The 24113-nt window shown below is 36.0% G+C and overlaps 1 protein-coding gene across 3 annotated transcripts in view; it reads left to right on the forward strand.

The window, feature by feature from the left end:
- STK31 (serine/threonine kinase 31) overlaps nucleotides 1–24113 on the forward strand; it is a 76129-nt gene that overhangs the window by 45499 nt on the left and 6517 nt on the right. For all 3 annotated transcript variants that reach the window (XM_042920309.1, XM_042920321.1, XM_042920315.1), the window contains 7 exons: nucleotides 565–645; nucleotides 2490–2615; nucleotides 3227–3352; nucleotides 3745–3831; nucleotides 4487–4636; nucleotides 9280–9402; nucleotides 19566–19634. In XM_042920309.1, the coding sequence (XP_042776243.1) occupies nucleotides 565–645; nucleotides 2490–2615; nucleotides 3227–3352; nucleotides 3745–3831; nucleotides 4487–4636; nucleotides 9280–9402; nucleotides 19566–19634 (762 nt within the window). The remainder of the gene's footprint in view (nucleotides 1–564; nucleotides 646–2489; nucleotides 2616–3226; nucleotides 3353–3744; nucleotides 3832–4486; nucleotides 4637–9279; nucleotides 9403–19565; nucleotides 19635–24113) is intronic.

The following is a 24113-nucleotide window of genomic DNA, read 5'->3' on the forward strand; positions in this document are numbered from 1 at the left end:
CTCAGTTTTCACATTTGCTTCACAGTAGCTTTTGTAGGGCTGCATATTTGTTTCTTCTTTCAAGGCTTTTATGATTTTTTCTCTCCTAAATGAAATAACTATTATTTTAAAATGTTAAGTGTGTTCTTAATATTTTGAGAAATGATGACAATTCTATGATACAAATTGATGTTATCAACACACATTTTCATTTTAGCTTGGAAGTGATTATATACTTTGATTTTAGGCAAGATATTGTGCCTATTTATGTATACCAAGAGTAAAATTGGTAATTAAGTTTTTCTTCTATTAGTAAGATGGTAATTGAGATCCAAGATGACTCGGTCATTGAGATCCAAGATGATATTTCTTGTGGTAGAAGGCAAAGTCAGTGATTATGTATCTTATTAGGCTATCTATATACAATAGATTATGTATCTTGTTAGAGATACAATAAGGGAGTTACTGGTATGTTTTTTTTTCCTGAAGACCAACATGTCACAATTGAATATATATGACCTATATATATATATCAATATATATATACACATATATATCCTTAATAAAAATATTTTTTAAATTTAGGAGAAGCTGAATAGCTTGGTACATAAATGGTTTCCTGAGCTGCCTCTCCTTTTTCCTGAAATAGGATTACTTAAGTACATGGTAAGCTTTGTTGCCCCTGAAAATTACTACTCTGCAGAGAGGGTTAAAAGTGATGGTACAATCGTGTGTTAGTGTTAAATTTATCCTTACTATGAAAATGTTCCTGATGAATAGTTTCTGGGTAATGTTAGAACTTTTCCTCAAGATTGTCTTTAGTATTGGCATATTGTATTTTAATGTTTATATTAATTTGCATGTTTGTTTCTGTTTTCTCTTTTCCTCATGTCTATTCAGTACATTGCATGGCACTTGTTTGAATGACAGGTGTTTATTTTCTTAAATGATAAAACAGTTTTAGCTGTTGTTTCAAGAGTTAGAATAGGGGTGCCCGGTTGGCTGAATCGGTTAAGTGTGTGACTGATTCCAGCCCAGGTCATGATGTCACAGTTTGTGAGATCGAGCCCCTGTCAGCTGTGCTGACAACTGGAGCCTTCTTGGGATTCTCTCTTTCCCTTTCTCTCTGACCCTCCTCCACTCACATGCTCTCTCTTTCCCTCACTCTCTGTCTCTCAAAATAAATAAACTTAAAGGAGTTAGAATAAAAGCAGGACAGTGCCACTCATGAGGAATTTAAGCAGAATATATCTTTTAAGTTAAAGCAGGTAGTAAAGAATTCTAGAGAACTGGTCAAGTAGAGATGTTGACATGGGTATAGTTTTCTAGGTAGGCAGGATTCAAAGCCTGGGAGATCAGTATATTAGATAGAAGGGCAGTATAGAACAGGATTGGTAAACTCTGACTCTTAGGGCAGAGTCTATTAGCTCTGTGTTTTATATTGCCTGCTAAGGGTAAGGGACTAGATGAAATATCTATTCTGTAAGATTGTCATTAAACTCATGATAATAGCTTAAATGTAGTACAGAAAGGGTTGTACACATAGACTTATGAACTATAAATATGTAAAATTAAAGTCTCCTTAAATTGTTACAGCAATTACTATCAAATTTTTCCAGACTAGACTTTAAAATAATGTGGTGTTTTCCTCATAATTATTTAATTCTAGCTTAGACACTCTCTCATGTAGGATGCATGGTGGGTGAGTATGTGGTGCTGTGTAGGACTTGGAAATTAGTTTTTAAAAATGTGCTGATCTCTTCATTGTGGAACATTATAAAACATTTTAATCATAGCTGATGGACTCTTTTATTGATTTTAAGTTGTTTGACTGTGATGTATGCCTAGGAAACCCCTGTTGGTTGATTATATTTTGTGGTTTACTTAAATATATTGACAACACATAAAAATAAAAACCAGAAAACACTTTTGCAACCCTTGTTACTAAAACTACACCACGATAAGATTTACCTTGATCTAAAATGTTGGTAGTCAGGTTTTAGTGCAAAAATTTTATTCCTTTTGAAAAGTGGCAGAAATATCTAATAGAATTAAAATATTTGAAAGCCATTTTCAATTTTGAGGATTCCACTTCAGAGGCAGAGGTGTTAGAATTACTTCATAGGGGTCATAATTTTTAGAGTTCTCATTCTCATTCTGCAACCTTCTTTGTATTTGTTATCATTTTAATATTTTTTAGGAAACACATGAAGTTTTCCAAGTAAACATCAGGGTTTTTTGGATGCATGTCTGATTAACCCAGTTATATTTAGAATTTGTTCTGGAACTGTAGCAGCCATTACATGTATGTTGATTATACTTTGGGTGAGAGGATTTCAAGAGCTAGGAACTAGAAAAACTAGGAAGCATTCAGTATTTTTATTTTATTGGTTTCTCTAGTTGGGTTGATGATGTTCAAACCATCTCATAGCATGTAGTTAATTATGTCGATGATTTAAAAGTAGTGGAATTGTTTGGATTCTTCAACTGTAACAAAAATTTGTGCCTAGAAATCTGGTGGTCTTCTTACTATGAGTTTGGAACGGGATCTTCTTGATGCTGAGCCCATGAAGGAACTTAGTGGCAAGCGCCCTTTGGTTTGTTCTGAGGTAAATGGACAGATAATTCTTTTAAAGGTAAGTTTAAGTTTTGATTTATGGGAGATTCAGACATATTACAGGGGAGTGGTGGCATTACTTTCAGGAAAGTGAAAATCCACTGCTTGTTTTTTGAATTATATGAGTTGACTAGCCTGATGATTATGCTTCCAGTTTGGCTGCCAGAACTAATTTTGAATTCAGAGTTTCCCTCATTTCCCTAAATAACACATGTCTTTAATTGGATATACTTGGTTGTCTATTTTGGGTGAACTTATTACTTTCTGTCCAATTCTAGCCTTTTAAAGTTCTTATTTTCTTATGCTTCTCTTAGAAATCTCAGCTATTTTGCCAATACAGTCTTCTCTTTGGTTACTTTACTGATCTGGGAAACTGTTTATCATCATAGGATAATTAATTTGGCCATTGTGGCAGTGTGTTATAGAATATTTATTAAGGTATAGGTAGAATTGTTCTTTCTAAATTATAAAGGAAATTTATATATTCAAAGCAGGTAGAAAAGGTACTTATACAATTAAAAAAATTAGATGTAATTTAATTTATAATTACTATGTTTAAGTTGGAATGATGTATAACTATAGTAGGATTTTTAACGTTGGGATTATCATTGCCTCTTTTTCTGGTATCAGGGCTATTCTGTAGATGTGGACACAGAAGCCAGGGTGATTCAGAGAACAGCTGCCTATCACAGAGCTTGGAGAGAAACTAAAGAAGATTCTGGGTTGCTACCACTGATATTCCTATTTTTGTGTAAGGTAAAGTTTTTTTTTTAATGTTCATTTTATTTTTGAGAGAGAGAGCATGATGGGGGTGGACAGAGAGAGAGGCGGGGGGACAGAGGATCTGAAGCAGGCTTTGCGCTGATAGCACAGAGCCTGACACAGGGCTCGAACTCACAATCCGCGATATCATGACCTGAGCTGAAGTCGGACACTTAACCGACTGAGCCATCCAGGTACCCCAGTAAAGTTTTTATGCTAATCTCTTACAGAAAACATTTTATTTACAGTAAGTTTTACCTCCAAGCTTTAAAAAGGTAGTTCATTCCTTTTAACAAAAAGAGAAAGTTATTTTGTATAATCACTGTATACTGAAAATACATTGAAGAATTTTTCACTTTGAGTTTCATTCTGTTTTGCTTTTTTAGTCTGATCCTATGGCTTATCTGATGGTCCCGTACTATCCTCGGGCAAACCTGAGTGCTGTTCAAGCCAGTGTGCCTTTAACTTCAGAAGTGAGTAAAAAACACTATTTCTAATAAATGAGAAAATAACACCTAATGTTAGAGGGAATACTACATGCTTTATATATTATGTAAAATTTTGCCTGGTATCAGGCTATTTCATTGTCACATCAACCCTGTGATGCTGTTATATACAGATGAGAAAAATGAGGGTCACAGAGATTCAGTGACTTGCACAGGGTCCTCAGCAAGAGGCAAAGATGAGAATTGAAATTAGGTCTTTTGGTACCAAAGCCCATGCTTATAACCTTTAAGTTGTGCTGTATGTAAATTGCATAGTATAGTGTATTTGATATTATAAGTGCTTAAGTAACAGCTTTAATTTGTATTGTAAATTTGAATTAGTAATAAAAATACAGGATGCCCTGATTCTTCTTATCTGGTAACACTATTTAGTCTCTCTTTCTAGGTGCTTTATATGTTCATTATTTGTAATCTCAATGTTAGGGGCTGTAGTGTCTTAAGTTATATGTGTATGATGTTACATAATCAGGGCTTCAGGTCTTTAATTCCTTCTCTATGCTATATTCTTATTAAAGGATCATTTGGAGGTACTCTCCTGGAAAAGTCTTTTAATTAAAGAAAAGATTCAGTGTTAAAATGATTTGCCTACTTCCTGACTTCTTTTTTGTGTGCTTATCTGTAGGAAGCTTTAAAGGTCATGAGAGGTGTTGCCCAGGGCCTGCATACATTGCACAAGGCTGACATAATTCATGGATCACTTCATCAGAACAATGTATTTGCTTTAAATCGTGAACAAGGAATTGTTGGAGATTTTGACTTCACCAAATCTGTGGTAAAATATAGTGGTTTTACAAATAGGTTAATATTTAATATTATTAGACATTAGTTCAGCCTTTTACATAATATGGTAATTTATTATGAGATCTTTGCCTTGGTTAAGACATGTAGCATGTAATATAAACAATTAGCTGTTACCAGCTAGGTGCTAGAACAAGAGTTTCTAAGTCTGTGTATTGTATTTTTTAAACCTAAGTATTAGGAGCAGACTAACATTATATTCATTGGCATTGACGACACTACTTGTTAATTATTTTTTCATCATCAAGAAATATTTAATTCCTTGGATATATACAAGGAGAACTCCTGTGTCCCCTTCTGCTTGTGCCCTCCCCCATGTAGATTGAATGTAGTTATAGGTACTTTGCTATTTTTTGATTAATGGGCATTTTTAGAAACTTGAGAACCTTGGGCTTTTCTGGGTTTTTTTTTGTTTGTTTATGTAAAAGTATTTTAAAGTTTATTTATTTTCAGATACAGAACATGTGAGCAGGGGAGAGGCAGAGAGAGGGAGAGAGAGAATCTGGGGCTTGATTCCATGAACCGTGAGATCATGACCTGAGTTGAAATCAAGAGTTGGATGCTCAACTGACTGAGCCACCCAGGCATCCCTGGACTTTTCCATTTAGTTTAAGTGCTGGTTCAACTACATTAGTTGCTAATTTGGTGTCATATTACCTCAGAACAAGCAGTTTGTAGAGATAGGAGATATCAGACAATGAAAGAGCATATTGTGGTCTATTTTTTTTTTTTTTTGGCAGAATGGGTGGCCTCAAAATATATATGATCACAAGGCAGCAGTTTTTTAAATTTTATTTTTTTTAGAGATAGAGTGCATGTGCACATGAGCAAGGGAGAGTGGCAGAGGGAGAGAGAGAGGATCTTAAGCAGGTTCCATGTGCAGCATGGAGCCTGATGCAGGGCCTGATCCCATGACCCTGGGATCATGCCCTCATCTGAAGTCAAGAGTTGGATACTCAACTGACTGAGCGTCCCAGGCGGCCCAGGTTTCTTTTTTAAAACAACAGCTTTATTGAGATATAATTCACATATTATAATGTGTACAATCAGTACTGTTTTTCAGTATATTGACACAGTGGTACATTGATCACCTTTCTAATTTCAGGACACTCCCTCCAAAAGAAACTCCATATGAATTTGCAGTCACTCCTCATTTCCTCCTTTACTCAGCCCTTTGGAAACCGCTAATTCAATTTCATCTCTGTGGATGTACTAGTCCAGACATTTCCTATAAATGGAATCATTCAATATGTGGCCTTTTGTGATTGGCTTATTTCATTTAGTGTAATGTTTTCAAGGTTTATGTGTCTTATAGCATGCATCTGAACATCATTCCTTTTTTAAAATGCCCAAGTAATATTTTATTCTGTGGGTGTACCATATTTTGGTTTTATAGTCATCATTTGATAGACATTTGGGTTGTTTCCACTTTTTGATTATTGTGAATAATGCTGCTATGGACATTAGTGTACAAATTTTTGTGTGGACATATATTTTCATTTCCCTTGGGAGTGGAATTTTTTGCTATATATATTTGTTTTGCTCTATAGTAACTCTTCCACCTTTTAAAAATTTTTTTCTTTTAATGTTTATTTTTAACAGAGAGAGAGAGAGAGAGAGAGAGAGAGAGAGAGAGAGAGAGAGAGATAGCAAGCAGGGGAGGGGCAGAGAGAGAGGAAGACAGAGTCTGAAGCAGGCTCCAGGCTCTGAGTTGTCAGCACAGAGCCTGATAGGGGGCTCTAACTCATAAACCGCAAGATCATGACCTGAGCTGAAGTCACATGCTTAACCCACTGAGCCACCTGGGCTCTTCCCACTACCCCCTTCTCCATCATTTTCCAAGTATACCATTTCCAGTGATTTCTAATGTCAAAGGATGATCAGTAACAAGAACATGAACCCTGGATTCAGACCTTGGCTGCAATTCTTACCCTCCCACTTACTTGCTGTGTGACCTTGGGTTTTAAACTCTTTGAGGCTAAATCAACTATAAAATGGGAATAGTATCTACCTTAAAGAGTGATTGTAAAGGTAAAGGTAATTAGCATGATAATTACTTAGCACATACCACTAATTGTTAATTATGTCTTCTCCTCCCAGTATGTTTATCCTTGCTTCTCACAGTGTAACCAAAAGACCAGCAGCTACAGCATCACCTGAGAGCTTGTTAAGAAATGCACAGGGTGCCCGGGTGGCTCAGTCGGTTAAGCATCCGACTTTAACTCAGGTCACAATCTCGCGGTCTGTGAGTTCGAGCCCTGCATCAGGCTCTGGGCTGATGGCTCGGAGCCTGGAGCCTGCCTAAGATTCCGTGTCTCCCTCTTTCTCTGCCCCTCCCCCGTTCATGCTCTGTCTCCCTCTGTCTCAAAAATAAATAAACGTTAAAAAAAAAAAAGAAGAAATGCACAATCTCCATCCCAAAAATGCTGAATAAAAATTTGCATATTAACAAGATCCCAGGTGATTCACATGCACTGTAAAGTCTGAAAAGCAGTGATCTTGACAACAGACTATCTTTCAAATTTTTCTTCCTGATTAATATTTCAATCTGAAAGTAGTGTGAAAAAGTTGAGCAAAGGTGAGTTTAATCAGTATTTCAGTGTAAATAATTTTAAATGAAAATTAAAACAATGTTTTGGGAGATAACGACAGTTGACAAGTCAGTATAAAGGGGGAAGAATAATTCTTGGAGTAATTATGATATGTATAATATTGCAAATGGCATGCTCAAAAGGTGAGTTAACCAGGACCCTTACCAGTTGAGAACCTTTTTAAACTCCTCATTTAGTTGTTTTTCTTAGGACATTATCTTAATTTTCAGAAAAACTAATATAAATATTTCAATAAATATACATTGTATAAATCCTTCATAATCCAGCATTTCTTTATAGTTTTACTTTTTCATTTTCTCATCTTTTTGAGCTACCATATGAAAACCATTAAGACTGCATATACACAGGTGGCATTACCGTGTGATTTGCAGATGACTGAAGTATAAAGCATTATGACTTATACTAGTCAAAAGGGAATTGCTCTGGGGCACCTGGGTGTTGCACTCTGTTAAGCATCTGATTCTTCATTTTGGCTCAGGTCATTATCTCACTGTTCCTGAGTTCAAGACCCGTATTGGGTTTGGCGCTGACAGGGTGCCTGCTTGGGATTTTCTCTCTCTTTCTAAACAAACTTAAAAAAAAAAAACTGGTCAGACAATAAAATGTTCGCAAGAATGCAGAGAAATTGAAATCCTAGGGGCGCCTGGGTGGCGCAGTCGGTTAAGCGTCCGACTTCAGCCAGGTCACGATCTCGCGGTCTGTGAGTTCGAGCCCCGCGTCAGGCTCTGGGCTGATGGCTCGGAGCCTGGAGCCTGTTTCTGATTCTGTGTCTCCCTCTCTCTCTGCCCCTCCCCCCTTCATGCTCTGTCTCTCTCTCTGTCCCAAAAATAAATAAAAAACGTTGAAAAAAAAAAAAAATTGAAATCCTCAAACATTGCTGATGAGAATGTGAAAAGATAGAGGAATCACTTTGGAAAATAGTTTGGTACCTCAAAAAACCCCCCAAAAACAGGGGTGCCTGGGTGGCTCAGTTAAGTGTCTGACTTCGGCTCATGTCATGATCTTGCACGGTTTGTTAGTTTGAGACCCGTGTTGGGCTCTGTGCTGACAGTTCTGAGCCTGGAACCTGCTTCAGATTCTGTGTCTCCCTCTCTCTCTGCTCCTCCCCTGTCACGTTCTGTCTCTCTTTCTGTCAAGAGTAAAAAAAACAAAAAAACAACATTAAAAAAAAAAAGAAAATGATCACAGCGCCTGGGTCACTCAATCGGTTAAGTGTCCACCTTCGGCTCAGGTCACAAGTTCACGGGTTCGAGCCCCACTTCCTGCTCTGTGGTGACAGCTCAGAGGCTCAGAGCCTGGAGCCTGTGTCGGGTTCTATGTCTCCCTCTCTCTTTCTGCCCGTCCCTTGCTCCTGTTCTCTCTCAAAAATAGACATTAAAACAATTTTAAAAAATGAGGCGCCTGGGTAGCTCAGTCGGTTAAGCGTCCAACTTCGGCTCAGGTCATGATCTCATGGTTTGTGAGTTCAAGCTTGGAGTCGGGCTCTGTGCTGACAGCTCAGAGCCTGGAGCCTGCTTTGAATTCTGTGTCTCTCCCTCTCTCTGCCCCTCTCCCGCTCACACTCTGTCTCTCAAAATAAATAAATAAATAAACATTAAAAAAAAATTAAAAAGAAAGCAAATTAAAAAATGATCAGTAAGGAAGGAAAGTACTTTGTTGACTTCCAATTTTTAAAGTTATTTAGAATTTTCAGAATTAGAAAATAGCACTCCTTCTTGCCCTAATGAATTTTATTTTTACAAGAAGTACCAAATATTTAAATAATTGGTGTTTTTTGGTTTTTAATCTACTTCAATCTGTAATGTGAAATGTAACCAAAGTCTCACTATTAATTGTATGAGACTAATTTTAAGAGCAATTTATAATAGCAAAAATTGAATAAAAATATTTTAAAGCAAGAGAGAATGAAATATTTCAAATGAATTTGTTTTTTTGTGTTAATTAAATGCAGAGGACTTAACTCATCTGTGTTGCCTCTAAAATTTTTAACCTGTTGTTTTTGTAGAATCAGCGAGCTTCAGTGAACATGATGGTTGGTGACTTGAGTTTGATATCACCTGAACTGAAAATGGGAAAGCCTGCTTCTCCAAGTTCTGACTTGTATGCTTATGGCTGCCTTTTATTATGGGTATGTAATTTTTTATTGTAATAGGTTAGTTTCATATATATATATGTATATGTATATATATATACACATATACATATATATGTATATATATACATATACATATATATGTACAAACATATGTACATATATGTATATATATGTATATATATACATATATACATATATATATGTACAAACATATTTGTATGTGCTTAAGTATATAAAGTGATAATTTTATAGTGGTTTTGCTCAACATATTGCTCTGGATGAAAAGCAGTGGTAGATTTTTAGAAGAAAAATTAGAAAAATTTAGTAGAAAATTGTTCTTTTCTTTTTTTTACAGTTTTTTCAAAAACTATTCATATACTTCCTGTCACCTATTATATACTTTCTACAATTTGCTTGATATATATTTTACATATTATGCTATTGTTTTACCTTTCTTTAAGGCAAGATTAACAGTGAAGATAATTTTGTCCTATATTAATCTGTAAGCAGTTCCTGCATATGTGGAAAGTAAATGTTAAATGAGCCTTGAGTAAGTGTTCCTGTTTTCATTATAAACCAAATAGCTGTTTTTTAATCCATGGCTTAAACCTATTCTTTCCTGTGAATTTTGAGGGATTGGTATTAACAAGGGAGGAATATCTGTTTTTACTTCTTTTTTTTGTTTTTCTTTTTTTATATTTTTCTGTTTTTATTTCTTTTGCTTAACATTGTTCTGGAGGTTCTAGCCCAGGGGTCAGCAAAATTTTCTATAAAGGGCCAGATGGTAAATATTTTAGGCTATGTGAGTCATATAGTCTCTGCTGCTCCATAAGGTAGCCATAAAATATGTAAATGAATGAATGGCTCTGTTGCAATAAATAAATAAGTAAAACTTTATTTATGGAATTGAAATTTGAATTTCATATAATTTTAATGTGTCATGAAATAGTATTCTTTTTTTTTCAAGTTTATTCATTTTTGAGAGAGAGAGAGAGTGAGCAGGGATTGGGGCAGAGAGAGAGAGAGAGAGAGAGAGAGAGAATCCCAAGCAGGCTCTGCACTGCCAGCCCGGAGCCTGATATGGGGCTTGAACTCACGAACTGGGAGATCATGGCCTGAGCTGAAATCAAGAGTTGGATGCTTAACTGACTGAGCCACCCAGGTGCCTCGAAATAGTATTCTTTTCTTTTCTTTATTTTACTTTTTAAATGTTTATTTAAAAACTGAGAATAAACTGAAGGTTGATGGGGGTGGGAGGGAAGAGAGGGTGGATGATGGGCACTGAGGAGGGCACCTGTTGGGATGAGCACTGGGTGTTGTATGGAAACCAATTTGACAATAAATTTCATATTAAATAAATAAAATAAATGTTTATTTATTTATTTTGGGAGGGAAAGAGCGTGAAGGCAGGGGAGGGGCAGAGAGAGAGAGAGAGGAGAGAGAGAATCTCAAGCAGGCTCTGTGTTGTCAGTGCAGAGCCTAATGTGGGTTTTTATCTCATGACTGTGAGATCATGACCTGAGCTGAAATCGAGTTGGGTGCTTAACTAACTGAGCCACCCAGACACTCCTAATTTTCTATTAAACACTTAAAAATGTGAAAACATTCTTGGCATGTAGGCTGTATAAGAAATAAGCAGTGGCATAAATTTGGTGTGCAAGTGAGAGTTTGCTGATCCTAGTTTTAGCCAGTATAATAAGACTACAAAAACAAATAAAATGCATACAGTTTAAAAATGGAGAAGTAAAGCTGTTTTTATTCAAAAATGACATGATTAATTATGTACAGTCTTGAGGAATGTACTTAAGAGCTACTACGACTAACCAGTAAGTTTAGCAAGGTTGCAGGATGTAGTCAGCATAATAATTAACTGTATTTCTCTATACTAGCAACCAACAATAGGAAATTGAAATTAAAATCATTTACATAGGTATCAAAAATACGGAGTTTTTAGGGATAAACATGACAAAAGATACGTAAGACCTATACCCTGAAAACTATGATATATTGAGCAAAATTAAATAAGATGTAAATAAATGGAGAGTTGCATCATGGTCATGGACTGAATGTGAATTCTTTTTTTTTAATGTTTATTTTTGAGAGAGAGAGAGAGAGAGAGAAGAGAAGAGAGAGAGTGTATGTGTGTGGGAGAGGGGCAGAGAGAGAGGGAAACACAGAATCTGAAGCAGGCTCCAGGCTGAGCTGTCAGCACAGAGCCTGACGTGGGGCTTGAACTCATGGACTGTGAGATCATGACCTGAGCCAAAGTCGGACACTCAACTGACTGAGCCACCCAGGTACCTCTGGATGTGAATTCTTAAATAAGTCTATGGATTCAATACAATTTCAGCAAAAATGCTTCTGGGCCTTTTTTTTTTTGAAAAATTGTTTTGATGTTTATATTTGAGAAAGAGAGACAGAGTATGAGCAGGGGAGAGGCAGAGAGAGGGAGACACAGAATCTGAAGCAAGCTCCAGGCTCTGAGCTGTCAGCAAAGAGCCCAGCATGGGGCTCAAATTCCCAAACCACGAGATCATGACCTGAGCCAAAGTTGGTGCTTAACTGACTTATAAAATATTTTATATAAATTATACCTGGATGTCAATTACTGCCTCAGTGTATTTCTTCTTATTCTGTACTTCTCCGTCAGCCTAAAAATATGGTTAAGTCTGGTGTATCACAAAAACAAAACGGGTGCCTGGGTGGCTCAGTCAGTTAAGTGTTGGGCTTCAGCTCAGGTGATGAAGTTGCACTTTGTGAGTTGAAGCCCCATGTCAGGCTCTGTGCTGACAGCTCAAAGCCTGGAGCCTGCTTCAGATTCTGTGTCTCCCTCTCTCTCTGCCCCTCCCAGGCTCGTTCTCTCTCTCTCTCTCAGAAATAAACATTAAAAAATTTCAAAACAAAAAATCCGCAGTTATTTATTTATTTATTTATTTATTTATTTATTTTAATGTTTATTTTGAGAGAGAGGGAGAGAGTGCAAGCAGGGCAGGGGCAAAGAAAGACAAATACGAAGCCATCATGGTCATAGACTGAAGACTCAATGTTGTGTGGGTGTGTGAATTATTTCTTTTTTTTTTTAATGTTTATTTTTGAGAGAGAGGGAGAGAGAGAGAGAGAGGAGGGAGGGAGTATGTGTGTGGGGGAGCGGCAGAGAGAGAGGGAGACACCGAATCTGAAGCAGGCTCCAGGCTTTGAGCTGTCAGCACAGAGCCAAACATGGGGCTTGAACTACCAAATGGTGAGATCATATGACCTGAGCTGAAATCGGCAGCTTAACCAACTGAGCCACCCAGGTGCCCCCACGGTAATTTCTTTACTCATTGTTTTCTATGGCACATCTTCTGAGTTCCTTTTACCTTTGTGACTGGGCATTTCCTTTACTCTTCTTTAATGCATGTTAAGTGTTAGTGCCCCCACCATTTTTCCTTACATTCTACTAAAATTTTCACTGTATAGCCTTTCCTTGGGTTTTCTTATTTACTCTCTTAGTGTCTGGTACCATTTATTTGTTAGTAGCTCCCACATTTATGACAGTAACCCAGTTCTCTGGCCAGAGTTTCCAGTAGTGTGTACATTCCTGCTGCATAACTTCATCTTAATTTACTAGATACCTTATATTGTTCCAGAAAGGACACAAGGCAATTCATTCACAGAAGTACTTTAAAATAGAACAAGACATGATAAATTGAAAGTAGATAAGAAAGAGAGGGTGTGAACATAAAATCAAACCATGAATGAGAGTACTACCAAATATCCACCACTGAAACCTGTTTAGTACTGCTGATACACAATTCATGTGTTGCCATTCTTTTCTTATAGCAGACACTGCAAAATGATCATGGTCATGTTCATTGGGCTCAGATATGACCTGAAAATAGCACTCAAAGGGATTAGTACTGATTGAAAAACAAGCCTTTTTTCTATCCTTGATGAATACATTTTCTATGGATAAGCCACTTAGGATAGCTCTAATCTTTCTTCTAGCAATTATAAGAAAGGAAATCTAGTCTGTCATACAAACCATTATCCCTAAGATCAAAGTGGGCCAGTTAGGACAAGCACAACTATTAGTTTTTGTTTTGTTGTGGAAATTTTTACTCAGAAACAAAGAATCATGAAACTCTTTATACTCTTCAACCAGATTCACTATTGTCAACATTTAATTACCAAGCTATTCTTAGGGATAAGACTAGAGGCCCTTATAAAAACAACATTTTACATTCCTAACCCTATGTCCTGAGTTACGTGATACTTAAAAAACAAAAATAGGTAACACTTATTGAGTACTTACTATGTATCAGTTACTTTGCATGTATTTATCCAACCTAATTCTTGCAGTGGTCTTTTGTAGTAGACTCTGGGTCTGGAGTTCTCTCTTGTCCAGCAAGAGAGTGGATGCAGGATTGAAATGAGAGAGAGGCTAATGTCCAGGAGGAGACAAGAGCCTGAGTAAGGGTCCTTGCTCCATTTTTACTAGGATCAGAAGACTTATAAGCATGATGGGCATGCACAAAGAGACAATTAAACTGTGAACATTAACTCATAGGTGTGAGGGAAAGGGGGTTTTGAAGATATGTGGTATTAGGGGTTTTGGTCAGTAAAAACATATTAGGGGTTTGGGTCAATAAAAAACAAAGTCCTGATGCCAGGCAGATGGTTGTTTACAGCAGGCATGAAGTACCCCATCTGTTTATCTTAGCTAGCCTAGGGGATAAGACAGAGCATGCTACATCAGGGTCAACAAGGCATCTATCTTTTGCTAATTAGCTCCACTCTGGGCAACTTTGCCCTGCTGCTGTCTATAGCCCTGTTTAACTATTTACCTATTTTGGTCCTTCCTTCCTGTGAAAGCAGCTTTCTGCTATTGTGCTAAATTGGGGGGTGCTTCCTCCCTGAATACCTAATCTTGTTTACCCAGTCTTGGGTATTTTCATCCTGAGATTTCCTGTTCCTATACCTTTGTCCTATATTGGGGGCCTTTGCCCTGTTTACCTAATCTTGTTTATCTAATTTTGGATGCGTACATCCTGTGTCTTTCTATTTCTTTATGGCTTGTTGACCCATCGGTGCAAGCTCAGGGAATTCCTAAGCTTATTCCCCACAGCCTTATGAGTGAGGAAACTGAGGCAAAGAGAAATTAGATGATTTGTCTAGGATCCCATGGCTGCTAAGAGGTGGAACCAAGATTCAAACCCAGCCAGTCTGTCTCCAGAATGTGCACTCTTTACTACTATCCCATTTCACCCAACTTTCCCCCAATAGCCTTTTCCAGTCATCTGAGCCAACAACTTGTGTTCTACTTTGATTCTTCCATCTCCCTCATCTTGCCTTCTAGTTAATCATGCCTTGGCATTTTTACCTGTTATGAATTCTCAAAATTTTCTAATTATCTCTTAGATCAGTGTGCTAGTTCATGCTAATAAGAGGCTAATTAGCTTCTTAGTAAGAGGCTTGTTAGAAGATAAGCCTTTGTTAAATAACAAAATGTCAACTGAATAAATTTTAAAGATCTATTAGCTTTATTAATCAATTCATGGATCTGGCAATATCCCGTCTAGTAAGTAGAAGCGAGCTCCAAAGGACTATAGAAAAGGAAAGGTTTTTAAAGGTAAAGTGGAAGTAGAATAAAAGGAATCATTTGCAAAAAATCCATTGTTTTAGGCAAGATCATTCTCCTAAGGGGAACAAAGGGGATTTGTCAGTAAATTTCCTAGTGCTGACCAGGAAATTCCTATGTTGATTGGCTAGAGGTTACATTCCTGGGGGGAGGTTGAAACTGAAGTTAAGTTAGATATTAATAAGTCTTGGTTTACTGACTTGGGAGCTTAACTTGAGTGATACCATTTTTGGGCCTGTAGTTTTCTTTTTATTAACTTCTTATAATCTGCAATTTTCTTTGCTTTGATGCTGGATAGAATGTAGTTTTGAGGACTCAGTTAGGGTTCAGTCAGGAAAACAGAAGCCATGCTTTACTTCACTTCTAAAGAGTTTTAATATAGGAAATTGAAGCTTTTGTTGAAAGGTGTAGGATAACAGAGGTAAGGGAAATAGTAATCTATTTCAGCCTGTAGCACTTGAACCACATGGTTCTTAAGAGTTTGTCTGGATGCTCCTGGGAATCTCAGGAGTCAGTAAGCAAATCTTACCTGCCGTTTCATTTTGTTTTATGTATGTTTTAACTTCCTTTGAGATTTCTTCTTGACCATGAATTATTTAGAACTGTGGTATTTAGTTTTCGTGTGTTCAGACATTTTCTTACTGTATTTCTCTATTTCTACTTTGATTTAATAGTGGCCAAAGAGCGTAATCTATGTGCTACCATCCTTGAACATTGGTTGAGGTTTGTTTTATTGCTAGGATATGGTCTATGTTGGTGAATATTTCTTGAGATCTTGAAAAAAAAAATGTGTATTCTGTTATTGGGTGGAATTTACTATACATATACATGTAAATTACATCTCGTTAATTATGTTCTTCATATCTTTTTATCCTTACTGTTTTTCTATCTAGTAGTTTCATTAGTTTTTGAGAGAGCTGCTGAAGCCTGCAACTCTAATTTGAATTTGTGTATTTCTCCTTTCAACTTTACCATTTCTGCTTCCTATATCTTAAGATCTTATTGTTTGGTGTGTACATATTAGGATTGTAATGTCTTTCTGGTGTATTGATCCTTTTATCATTATGTAACATCCTTCTTTGTACTAATTTTCTCTGCTCTAACATCTACTTTATCTTATAATTAATATGACCATCTCTTTGTTCTTAAAATTAATTTTGTGTGGTATTTTTTTTTTACCATCCATTTATTTTAAAACTGTGTTGAATTTGAAGTCAATTTCTTGTAAATATGGTTGTACATACTATTGCATTGTGTTTTATATTTGCTAAGTCTTTGCTTTTTAATTGAGGTAGTAGATACTTATGGTGATTTAAGAAATATTTTTAAAACATGGGAATTTTCTAGTTAACACTAGGAAATTTTATTATTTTTTTAATTGAAATGTAGTTGACTTACAATATTATATTAGTTTCAGGTGCACAATATAATGATTTAGCATTTATATATACACATTATGAAGTGAATCTAGTTGCCATCTGTCACCATATAAAGTTGCTGAATTATTACTAACCATATGCCCTGTGTTTTCCATTGCATCCCAATGTCTTGTTTATTTTATAACTGAAAGTTTCTATCTTTTAATCCCTTTCTCATCTTTTGTCCATCTCCCCCAAATTCCACCCCTTTAACAATCACCAGATTATTCTCTGTATCTATGCGTCTATTTTGTTTGTTTTTTAGATTCCACATTGAAGTGAAATCATATGGTATTTGTCTTTCTCTGTCTGACTTTCCTTTAGTATAATACTCTCTAGGTCAATTTATGTTGTTGTAACACTTAAGGTGATTATTGATACTTTGGGAGTAAATCTATCATTTTATTATTTGTTTTGTTTTTTTTCTTCTGTCTCTTATTTATTGATTTTTCTTGCCTTCCTTTGGGTTACTTGAATATTTTTTAAGAGTTGATCTTGATTTATTATGGTGTTTTTAAGTGTATTGCCTTCTGTAGTTTTCTTAGTTGTTAGTATGGATATTATATGTATGTGTCTTATTACATTCTACTGGTATCAGTGTTTCAACACTTTGAGTGAAGTGTAGAAGGCTTTTGTTTAGGTTCCTTTGCCCTCCTACTTTTAACCAGCATTGTCTTGAATGTGAGATAGTGTAATACAATCAGTCATTGTATATGATTTAGGAAACTTATGGTGAGAGGGATAGTCTTTGGTATTCCCTCATATTTCTGTTCTTTCCATTGTTACTCCTTCCTGATGCTCCAATATTCATTTTTCTTTTAAATGTTTATTTAATTTATTGAGAGAGAGAGAATGAATGAATCCCAAGCAGGCTGTGCATCGCAGAGCGTGTTGCAGGACTCAGTTCCATGAACTGTGAGATCATGACCTGAGCCAAAACCAAGAGTTGGATGCTCAACCAACTGAGCCACCCAGGTGCTGCACCCCGTACTTCTTTCAAAATTTATTTCCTTTTTGGTTGAAGTACTTCCTTTAGCCAGTCTTTAAGAGTATGTCTTCTGGTGACATATTCTTTTAGTTTCCCTTCATCGGAGAGCATTTTGATTTCACCTTTTTTCCCGATGGATAGTTTTGCTGGATATAGAATTTGTGGTTGAAAGTTCTTTTATCGGGTGAAAGATGTGCCACTTCCTTCTGGTTTCCATGGTTTCACATAAGAAATGCTCTGTTATTCAAATTGATATTTCTCAGTAGGTAATGTTTTTCTTCGGTTGCTTTCAAGATTATTTTGTTTTGTTTTTAGTTTTCAGAAGTTTCATTAATTTGAGTTTATCCTATTTGAGTCACATTTTTTTTGTTTTTGTTTTTTTTATGTGGGGGCCTTAAGACACCCTGTCACTCTCACTCCTCCCGTCCCAGGGTCTCTAATCAGTTTATTTTCCTCTTTTGACCTTTTGGAGATCGCCTTTGGTTGTTATGTTATTTGAAACATAGTTTTACTTAATGGTGAGAAGCAGGAATAAACCAGAAGTCCTTTTGCTCATTAAAAAAAAATGTTTATTTATTTTTGAGAGCGAGAGAGAGAGGAGGGAGGGAGAGAGAGAGAGAGAGAGAACAAGCAGGGGAGGGGCAGTGAGAGAGGAGGACAAAGGATCCATGCTTACAGCAGAGAGCCCAGTGTGGGGCCCAAACTGTGAACTGTGAAATCATGACGTGAGCCAAAGTTGGAGGCTTAACTGACTGAGCCACCCAGGCACCCTGTCTTTTTGCTCATTTTTAAATTACAGTGTGTGGAACTTATTTGGGTATGGATTTAAATAAACTTTATATAAGTAAAGTAACTTATGATATTTATAAGATGATTAAAAATTTGAAAACTAGGGGTGCCTGGCTGGCTCATTGGGTAGAACATGTAACTCTTGATTGGGGTTGTTAAGTTTGAGCCCCATGTTGGGTATAGAGATTACTCAAAAATAAAATCTTAAAAAAATTGAAAATGATATTTTATACAGGCATATCTAGTTTCATTGTGCTTCACTTTATTGCATTTTGCAGATGCTTCATTTTTTACAAATTGAAAGTTTGTGGCAACCCTGTGTCAAGCATTTGTTGGTGCCGTTTTTCCAACAGCATTTGTCTACGTAGTGTCTGTGTCACATTTTGGTAACTTTCATAATATTTCAGGCCTTTTTGATTATTATTAAATTCATTATGGTGATCTGTGATCAGTGATTATGACTCACTGAAGCTTAGATGATGGTTAGCATTTTCTAACAGTAGGTATTTTTTAATTTATATATATATATATATATATATATATATATATATATATATGGTTTTTCTTTTAGGCATAATGCTATTGTACACTTAATAAACTACAGTATGATATAAATGTAACTTTTATGTGCACTGGGAAAGCAAAAGATTCATTTGACTTGCTTTATTGTGATATTTGTTTTATTGCAGTGGTCTAGATCCACACCCATAATATCTCTGAGGTATGCCTGTATTAAAGAATTACTAAAAAAAATTTACTGATTTTTAATCTGATAATATTGTGTCACAGTAAAAGACTTTATCTTTTAGAAATATGTACTAAAATATTTACAGATGAAATTATGAGACATATAGGATTTACCTCAAAAACAATATATATGGGTTTGTGCATAGGGTAAAAGTGATCATTGGTTGATGGTTGTTGGTGCTGGGTGAAATAAATAGGATTTGGAATACTTTGTGTATGAAAGAAATTCTCCATATGTAAGAGTTTTAAAAGTTTAGCACGTGTTTCTTGAATTATATAGGTTAAGTATTAGGGAGGAAAGAAACATGCTTAATTTATTTGTACTTAATGTATACAACCAACATGATATAAACTGCTGAGTTTTAATATATTTACTCAAAAGGTGATGAAGTATTGAAATTGCATGTAGTTTATTCATCAAATCTGATTGATACTTGAGGAGCCCCAGGAACTGTTATCTGTGAACAAGTAGTTATTAACATGAAAGTGTTTTTATTCTTTAAAAGATAATGTGTGTCCTTTGAGTGAGCCCTTCTTTTTTCTGCAGAATCTGAAGAGTTCCAGATTTGACTGGGTTGTAAGGATTAATGTTTTGTTACATTGGGAATTTATTTGTTCTCATTTTCTTTAACAGCTTTCTGTTCAAAATCAGAAATTTGAGACAAATGAAGATGGAATCCCAAAAGTGGATCAGTTTCATTTGGTATGTGGTCGTTTTGTCATTTACTGGTTGGAAACATATGCTGTAGGTGTAGCAGTAATGTAAAATGTAAATATTTGAAAATGCCCTCTACTTTTTTGTAAGAATGCAAAACAGCATTCACAATAAAGAAATACTGAAAAAATTCAAATGCCTTGTTTACACTACTGCCAGAGAATTATTGCTAGAAAATACTGCTAGATTGTCCATTTTCCACACAAATTATATAAATAATATAAGTAATAATTAAAAATAGTCTTTATGGTATCTTTCAAGATCATATTATATTAAAATTAATGTTTTACTACTTTTTATAAGTATCTAACTTTATCTTTTCTTTGTCGTATGTTTATCATTCATATTGCTTTGCCATTTATGCTGTATTCAGCCAACGTATTTTGAGTATCTATTTTACCCTGGCAATTGAACTAGATCCTAGATTACCAGGATTGCAGCATTGAATAAATGGGTAATTTAGAAATGTGAACAAGTGAACAACCAAGATCCCTAAGGAGGGTACTAAGAAAGTACTTTGGAGAAAGATAATTTTTAATTCTGCAGAGAAAGGGAGAGGGAAGGGGTAGGTAGAAAATGCCACCCAAGTAATTTGAGGAGAATCTTCAACATTGAATTAGGAGTTTACAAGAGGTAGAATGAGATGATGGTAGCCTAGGTAAAGATAATAACCTGCACTAAGACATTAAAATATTAAATTCTTTTGAAAGGGAATAGTCCAGTATGACTAGATATTAATAGGTTATAAATATGACAGTAAATGAGTTTATGGAGGTATGATAATCAAACTCTAAAAGTTCTTATGCCATTTTTAAAAAATTTACAGTTTATTTATTTTGAGAGAGAGAACAGAGTGAGGACAAGCAGGGGAGGGGCAGAAAGAGGAGGGAGAAAGAGGATCCTAAGCAATCTCCATGCTCTCAGCACAGAGCCTGATATGGGGCTCAAATTCATGAGCTGTGAGATCATGACCTGAGCTGAAAAAATCGAGTTGGACGCTCAACTGACTGAGCCACCCAGGTGCCCTTCTCATGTCATTAAAAAAATACTTATTTAAAATATTTTACAACTATTTTTATGACTTTATTTTATTAAAGAGAAGTTTTAGGTTCACAGCAAAATTGAGAGGAAGGTACACAGATTTCCCATATACCCCCTCCTCTCACATATACATAGTCCATTAGCATCCCCCACCAGAGTGGTCCATTTGTTATAGTTGATAACCTGCATTGACAAACCATTATCACCTAACGTCTGTAGTTTACATTAGGGTTCCCTCTGGCATTGTGTATCCCTATGGGTTTGGACAAGTGTATAATGACATGTATTCACCATTATAGTATCCTACAAAGTATTTACACTGCCCTAAAAATCCCCTGTGTTTTGCCTGCTCTAAACCCCTGGTACCATCAATCTTTTTACTATCTCCAGGGTTTTGCTTTTTTTAAAATGTCATGTAGTTGGAATCATACAGTATGTAGCCTTTCCAGACTGGCTTTTTCCCACTTAGTAATATGCATTTAAGGTTCTTCCAGGTCTTTTCATGGCTTAATAGCTCATTTCATGTTAGTGCTGAATGATACTCCATTTTCTGAATGTACCACGGTTTATTTACCTATTTACCTACTGAAGATCATTTGGGTTTTGTGTAGGTTTTAACAGTTATGAATAAATATCCATGTGCAGGTTTTGTGTGGACATAAATTTTCATTCCCTTGGGTCAGTACCAAGGAGCACAGTTGCTGGATTGTATGGTAAGAATGTTTAGTTTTGTTAGTGCCAAACTGTCTTCTAAGGTGGCTGTACCATTTTGCGTTACCATTCCTATTGCTCCACATCCTTGCTAGCTAGCATTTGGTATTGTTAGTATTCTAGATATATAGTGGTATCTTGTTTTTATTTTACATTTTTCTGAGACATGATCTGGAACATTTTTTTCATATGCTGATTTGCCATCTGTATATATCTTCTTTGGTGAGGTGTCTGGCAAGGTTTTTGGCCCATCTTAAGTCATGTTGTTTTCTTATTGTTGACTTTTAAGAAATCTTTGTATATTTTAAAACACAGTCCTTTATCAGAAATGTCTTTTGCAAATATTGTCTCATAATTTGTGGCTTGTCTTCTAATTTTCTTGACAGTGTCTTTTGCAGAGCAGAAATTTTTAATTTTAATTTTAATGAAATCCAGTTTATCAGTTTCTTCTTTCATGGCATTTGGCCTTGTATCTAGAACTCATCGCCAAACCCAACTTCATCAAGGTTTTCTCCTATGTTATGTATGGGAGTTTTTAGTTTTGCCTTTCACATTTAGATCTGTGATCCGTTTTGGGTTAATTTTTTGTGAAGAGTGTAGGGTCTGTGTCTTGATTCATATGGATGTCTAGTTTCAGTGCCATTTGTTGAAAAGACTATCTTCATTGTATTGCCTTTTCTATTTTGTCAGAAATTAGTTGACTATAATTAACAGGTCTGTTTTGATTCATTGATCTATTTGTTTATTCTTTAGCTGATACCACAAAGTCTTCTTGATTAGTGTAGCTTTATAGTAAGTCTTGAAGTTGGTAATGTCAGTCCTTTAACTTTGTTCTTCAATATTGTGTTAGCTATTCTGGGTCTTATTGCCTCTTCATGTAAGCTTCAGAATCAGTTTGTTCATATCCACAAAATAACTTTCTGGGAATTTGATTGAGATTGCATTGAATCTATAGATCAAGTTGGAGAGAATTGATACCTTGACAGTATTGAGTCTTCTTATCCATGAACATGGAATATCTCTCCATTTATTTAGTTCTTTAATTTCTTTCATCAGAGTTTTGCACTTTTCCTCATATAGATCTTATACCTTTTTTGTTAGATTTATATGTAAATATTTTTTTTCACGTGCATTGTGTTTTTAAATTCAAATTCCACTTATTCATTGCTGTATATAGGAAAGTGACCTTTGTATGTTAACTTTATATGTGACAACATTTCTATAGTCACTAGTTCTAGGAGTCTTTTTCTGGTGCTTTCAGATTTTCTAATACAGACAGTTGTTATCTGTCTATGAACAAAAACAGTTTTATTTCTTCCTTCCAGATAACATGATCTCATGCCATTTTGATTGTGTGGACTGCAGTGAAGGAACGCATACAGTTTTATTTAACTCTGTAGTCCTTTAACTTATTTGGCCACAGAAATACTGTATTTTGTAACATCTAATATCCCATGAAGTTAGCATTTAAAAAACAATCATTAGAAATGATTACTAAGGAGCTTTCCACACTTCTTGGATAGTAGTAAAAAACATTGGAGACAATTTTTGGGAGACTATGAGATATTTTATTACACTTACTGGCTATAGTATAGAAATGGGATAACAAAGTTGATAATGTCTTACACTTTTAAAAAACCTATGATACAAATTTCTTGCCATTAGAAAAATACCAGTACTGCTACGTTAGAGGTTACAGCTTCCCCCAAAGTGAACACTTGAAACTCCTCTTTTAGGCTTAATATAAAAATTACACTGCAACAAGTTATCCTGAAATTTAGTGATTTAACACACATTTACTGTCCTATTGTTTGTGAGTCAGGAATCTGAGCATGGCTTCTTTGGGTTCTCTGCTTCAGGGTCTTTCACAGGCTGCAATTGAGTTATCTTCTAGGCTGTAGTAGTCATCTTTTAAAAAAAAATTTTTTTTTAACGTTTTATTTTTGAGACCGGGAGAGACAGAGCATGAACAGGGGAGGAGGGTCAGAGAGAGGGAGACACAGAATCTGAAACAGGCTCCAGGCTCTGAGCTGTCAGCACAGAGCCTGACGCAGGGCTCGAACTCATGGACTGCAAGATCATGACCTGAGCCGAAGTCGGTCGCTTAACTGACTGAGCCACCCAGGCACCCCTGTAGTAGTCATCTTAATGCTCAGCTGAGGAAGATCTACTTTTTTTTTTTTTTAATTTTTTAATGTTTATTTATTTTTGACACAGAGAGAGACAGAGCATGAACGGGGGAGGGTCAGAGAGAGGGAGACACAGAATCTGAAACAGGCTCCAGGCTCTGAGCTGTCAGCACAGAGCCCGATGCGGGGCTCGAACTCACAGACCGCGAGATCATGACCTGAGCCGAAGTCGGCCGCTTAACCGACTGAGCCACCCAGGCGCCCCAAGGAAGATCTACTTTTAAGCTCACATGATTGTTGATAGACTTCAGTTCCCCTCTAGTTGACCAGCAGTTGCCCTCAATTTTTGCCATATTTCCATCATGGCAGCTTGTTTCATCAAAGTGTATGAGCAGAGAAAGTAGTAGACAGAGTCTGTTAGCTAGACTGAAGTCACAGTTTTTCATAACCAACTCACTATGTCAATCCTACACTCAGCGGGAAGGGATTGTATAAGGACATGAATACCAGGAAGGAGAAATCATTGGGGAACATCTTAGAAGTTTGCCTACCGCAGGTTGTAATCCATTAGCTGTGTGCTAGGCAC

The sequence above is a fragment of the Panthera leo genome, chromosome A2, assembly GCF_018350215.1.
Source record: "Panthera leo isolate Ple1 chromosome A2, P.leo_Ple1_pat1.1, whole genome shotgun sequence".
Taxonomy (NCBI): domain Eukaryota; kingdom Metazoa; phylum Chordata; class Mammalia; order Carnivora; family Felidae; genus Panthera; species Panthera leo.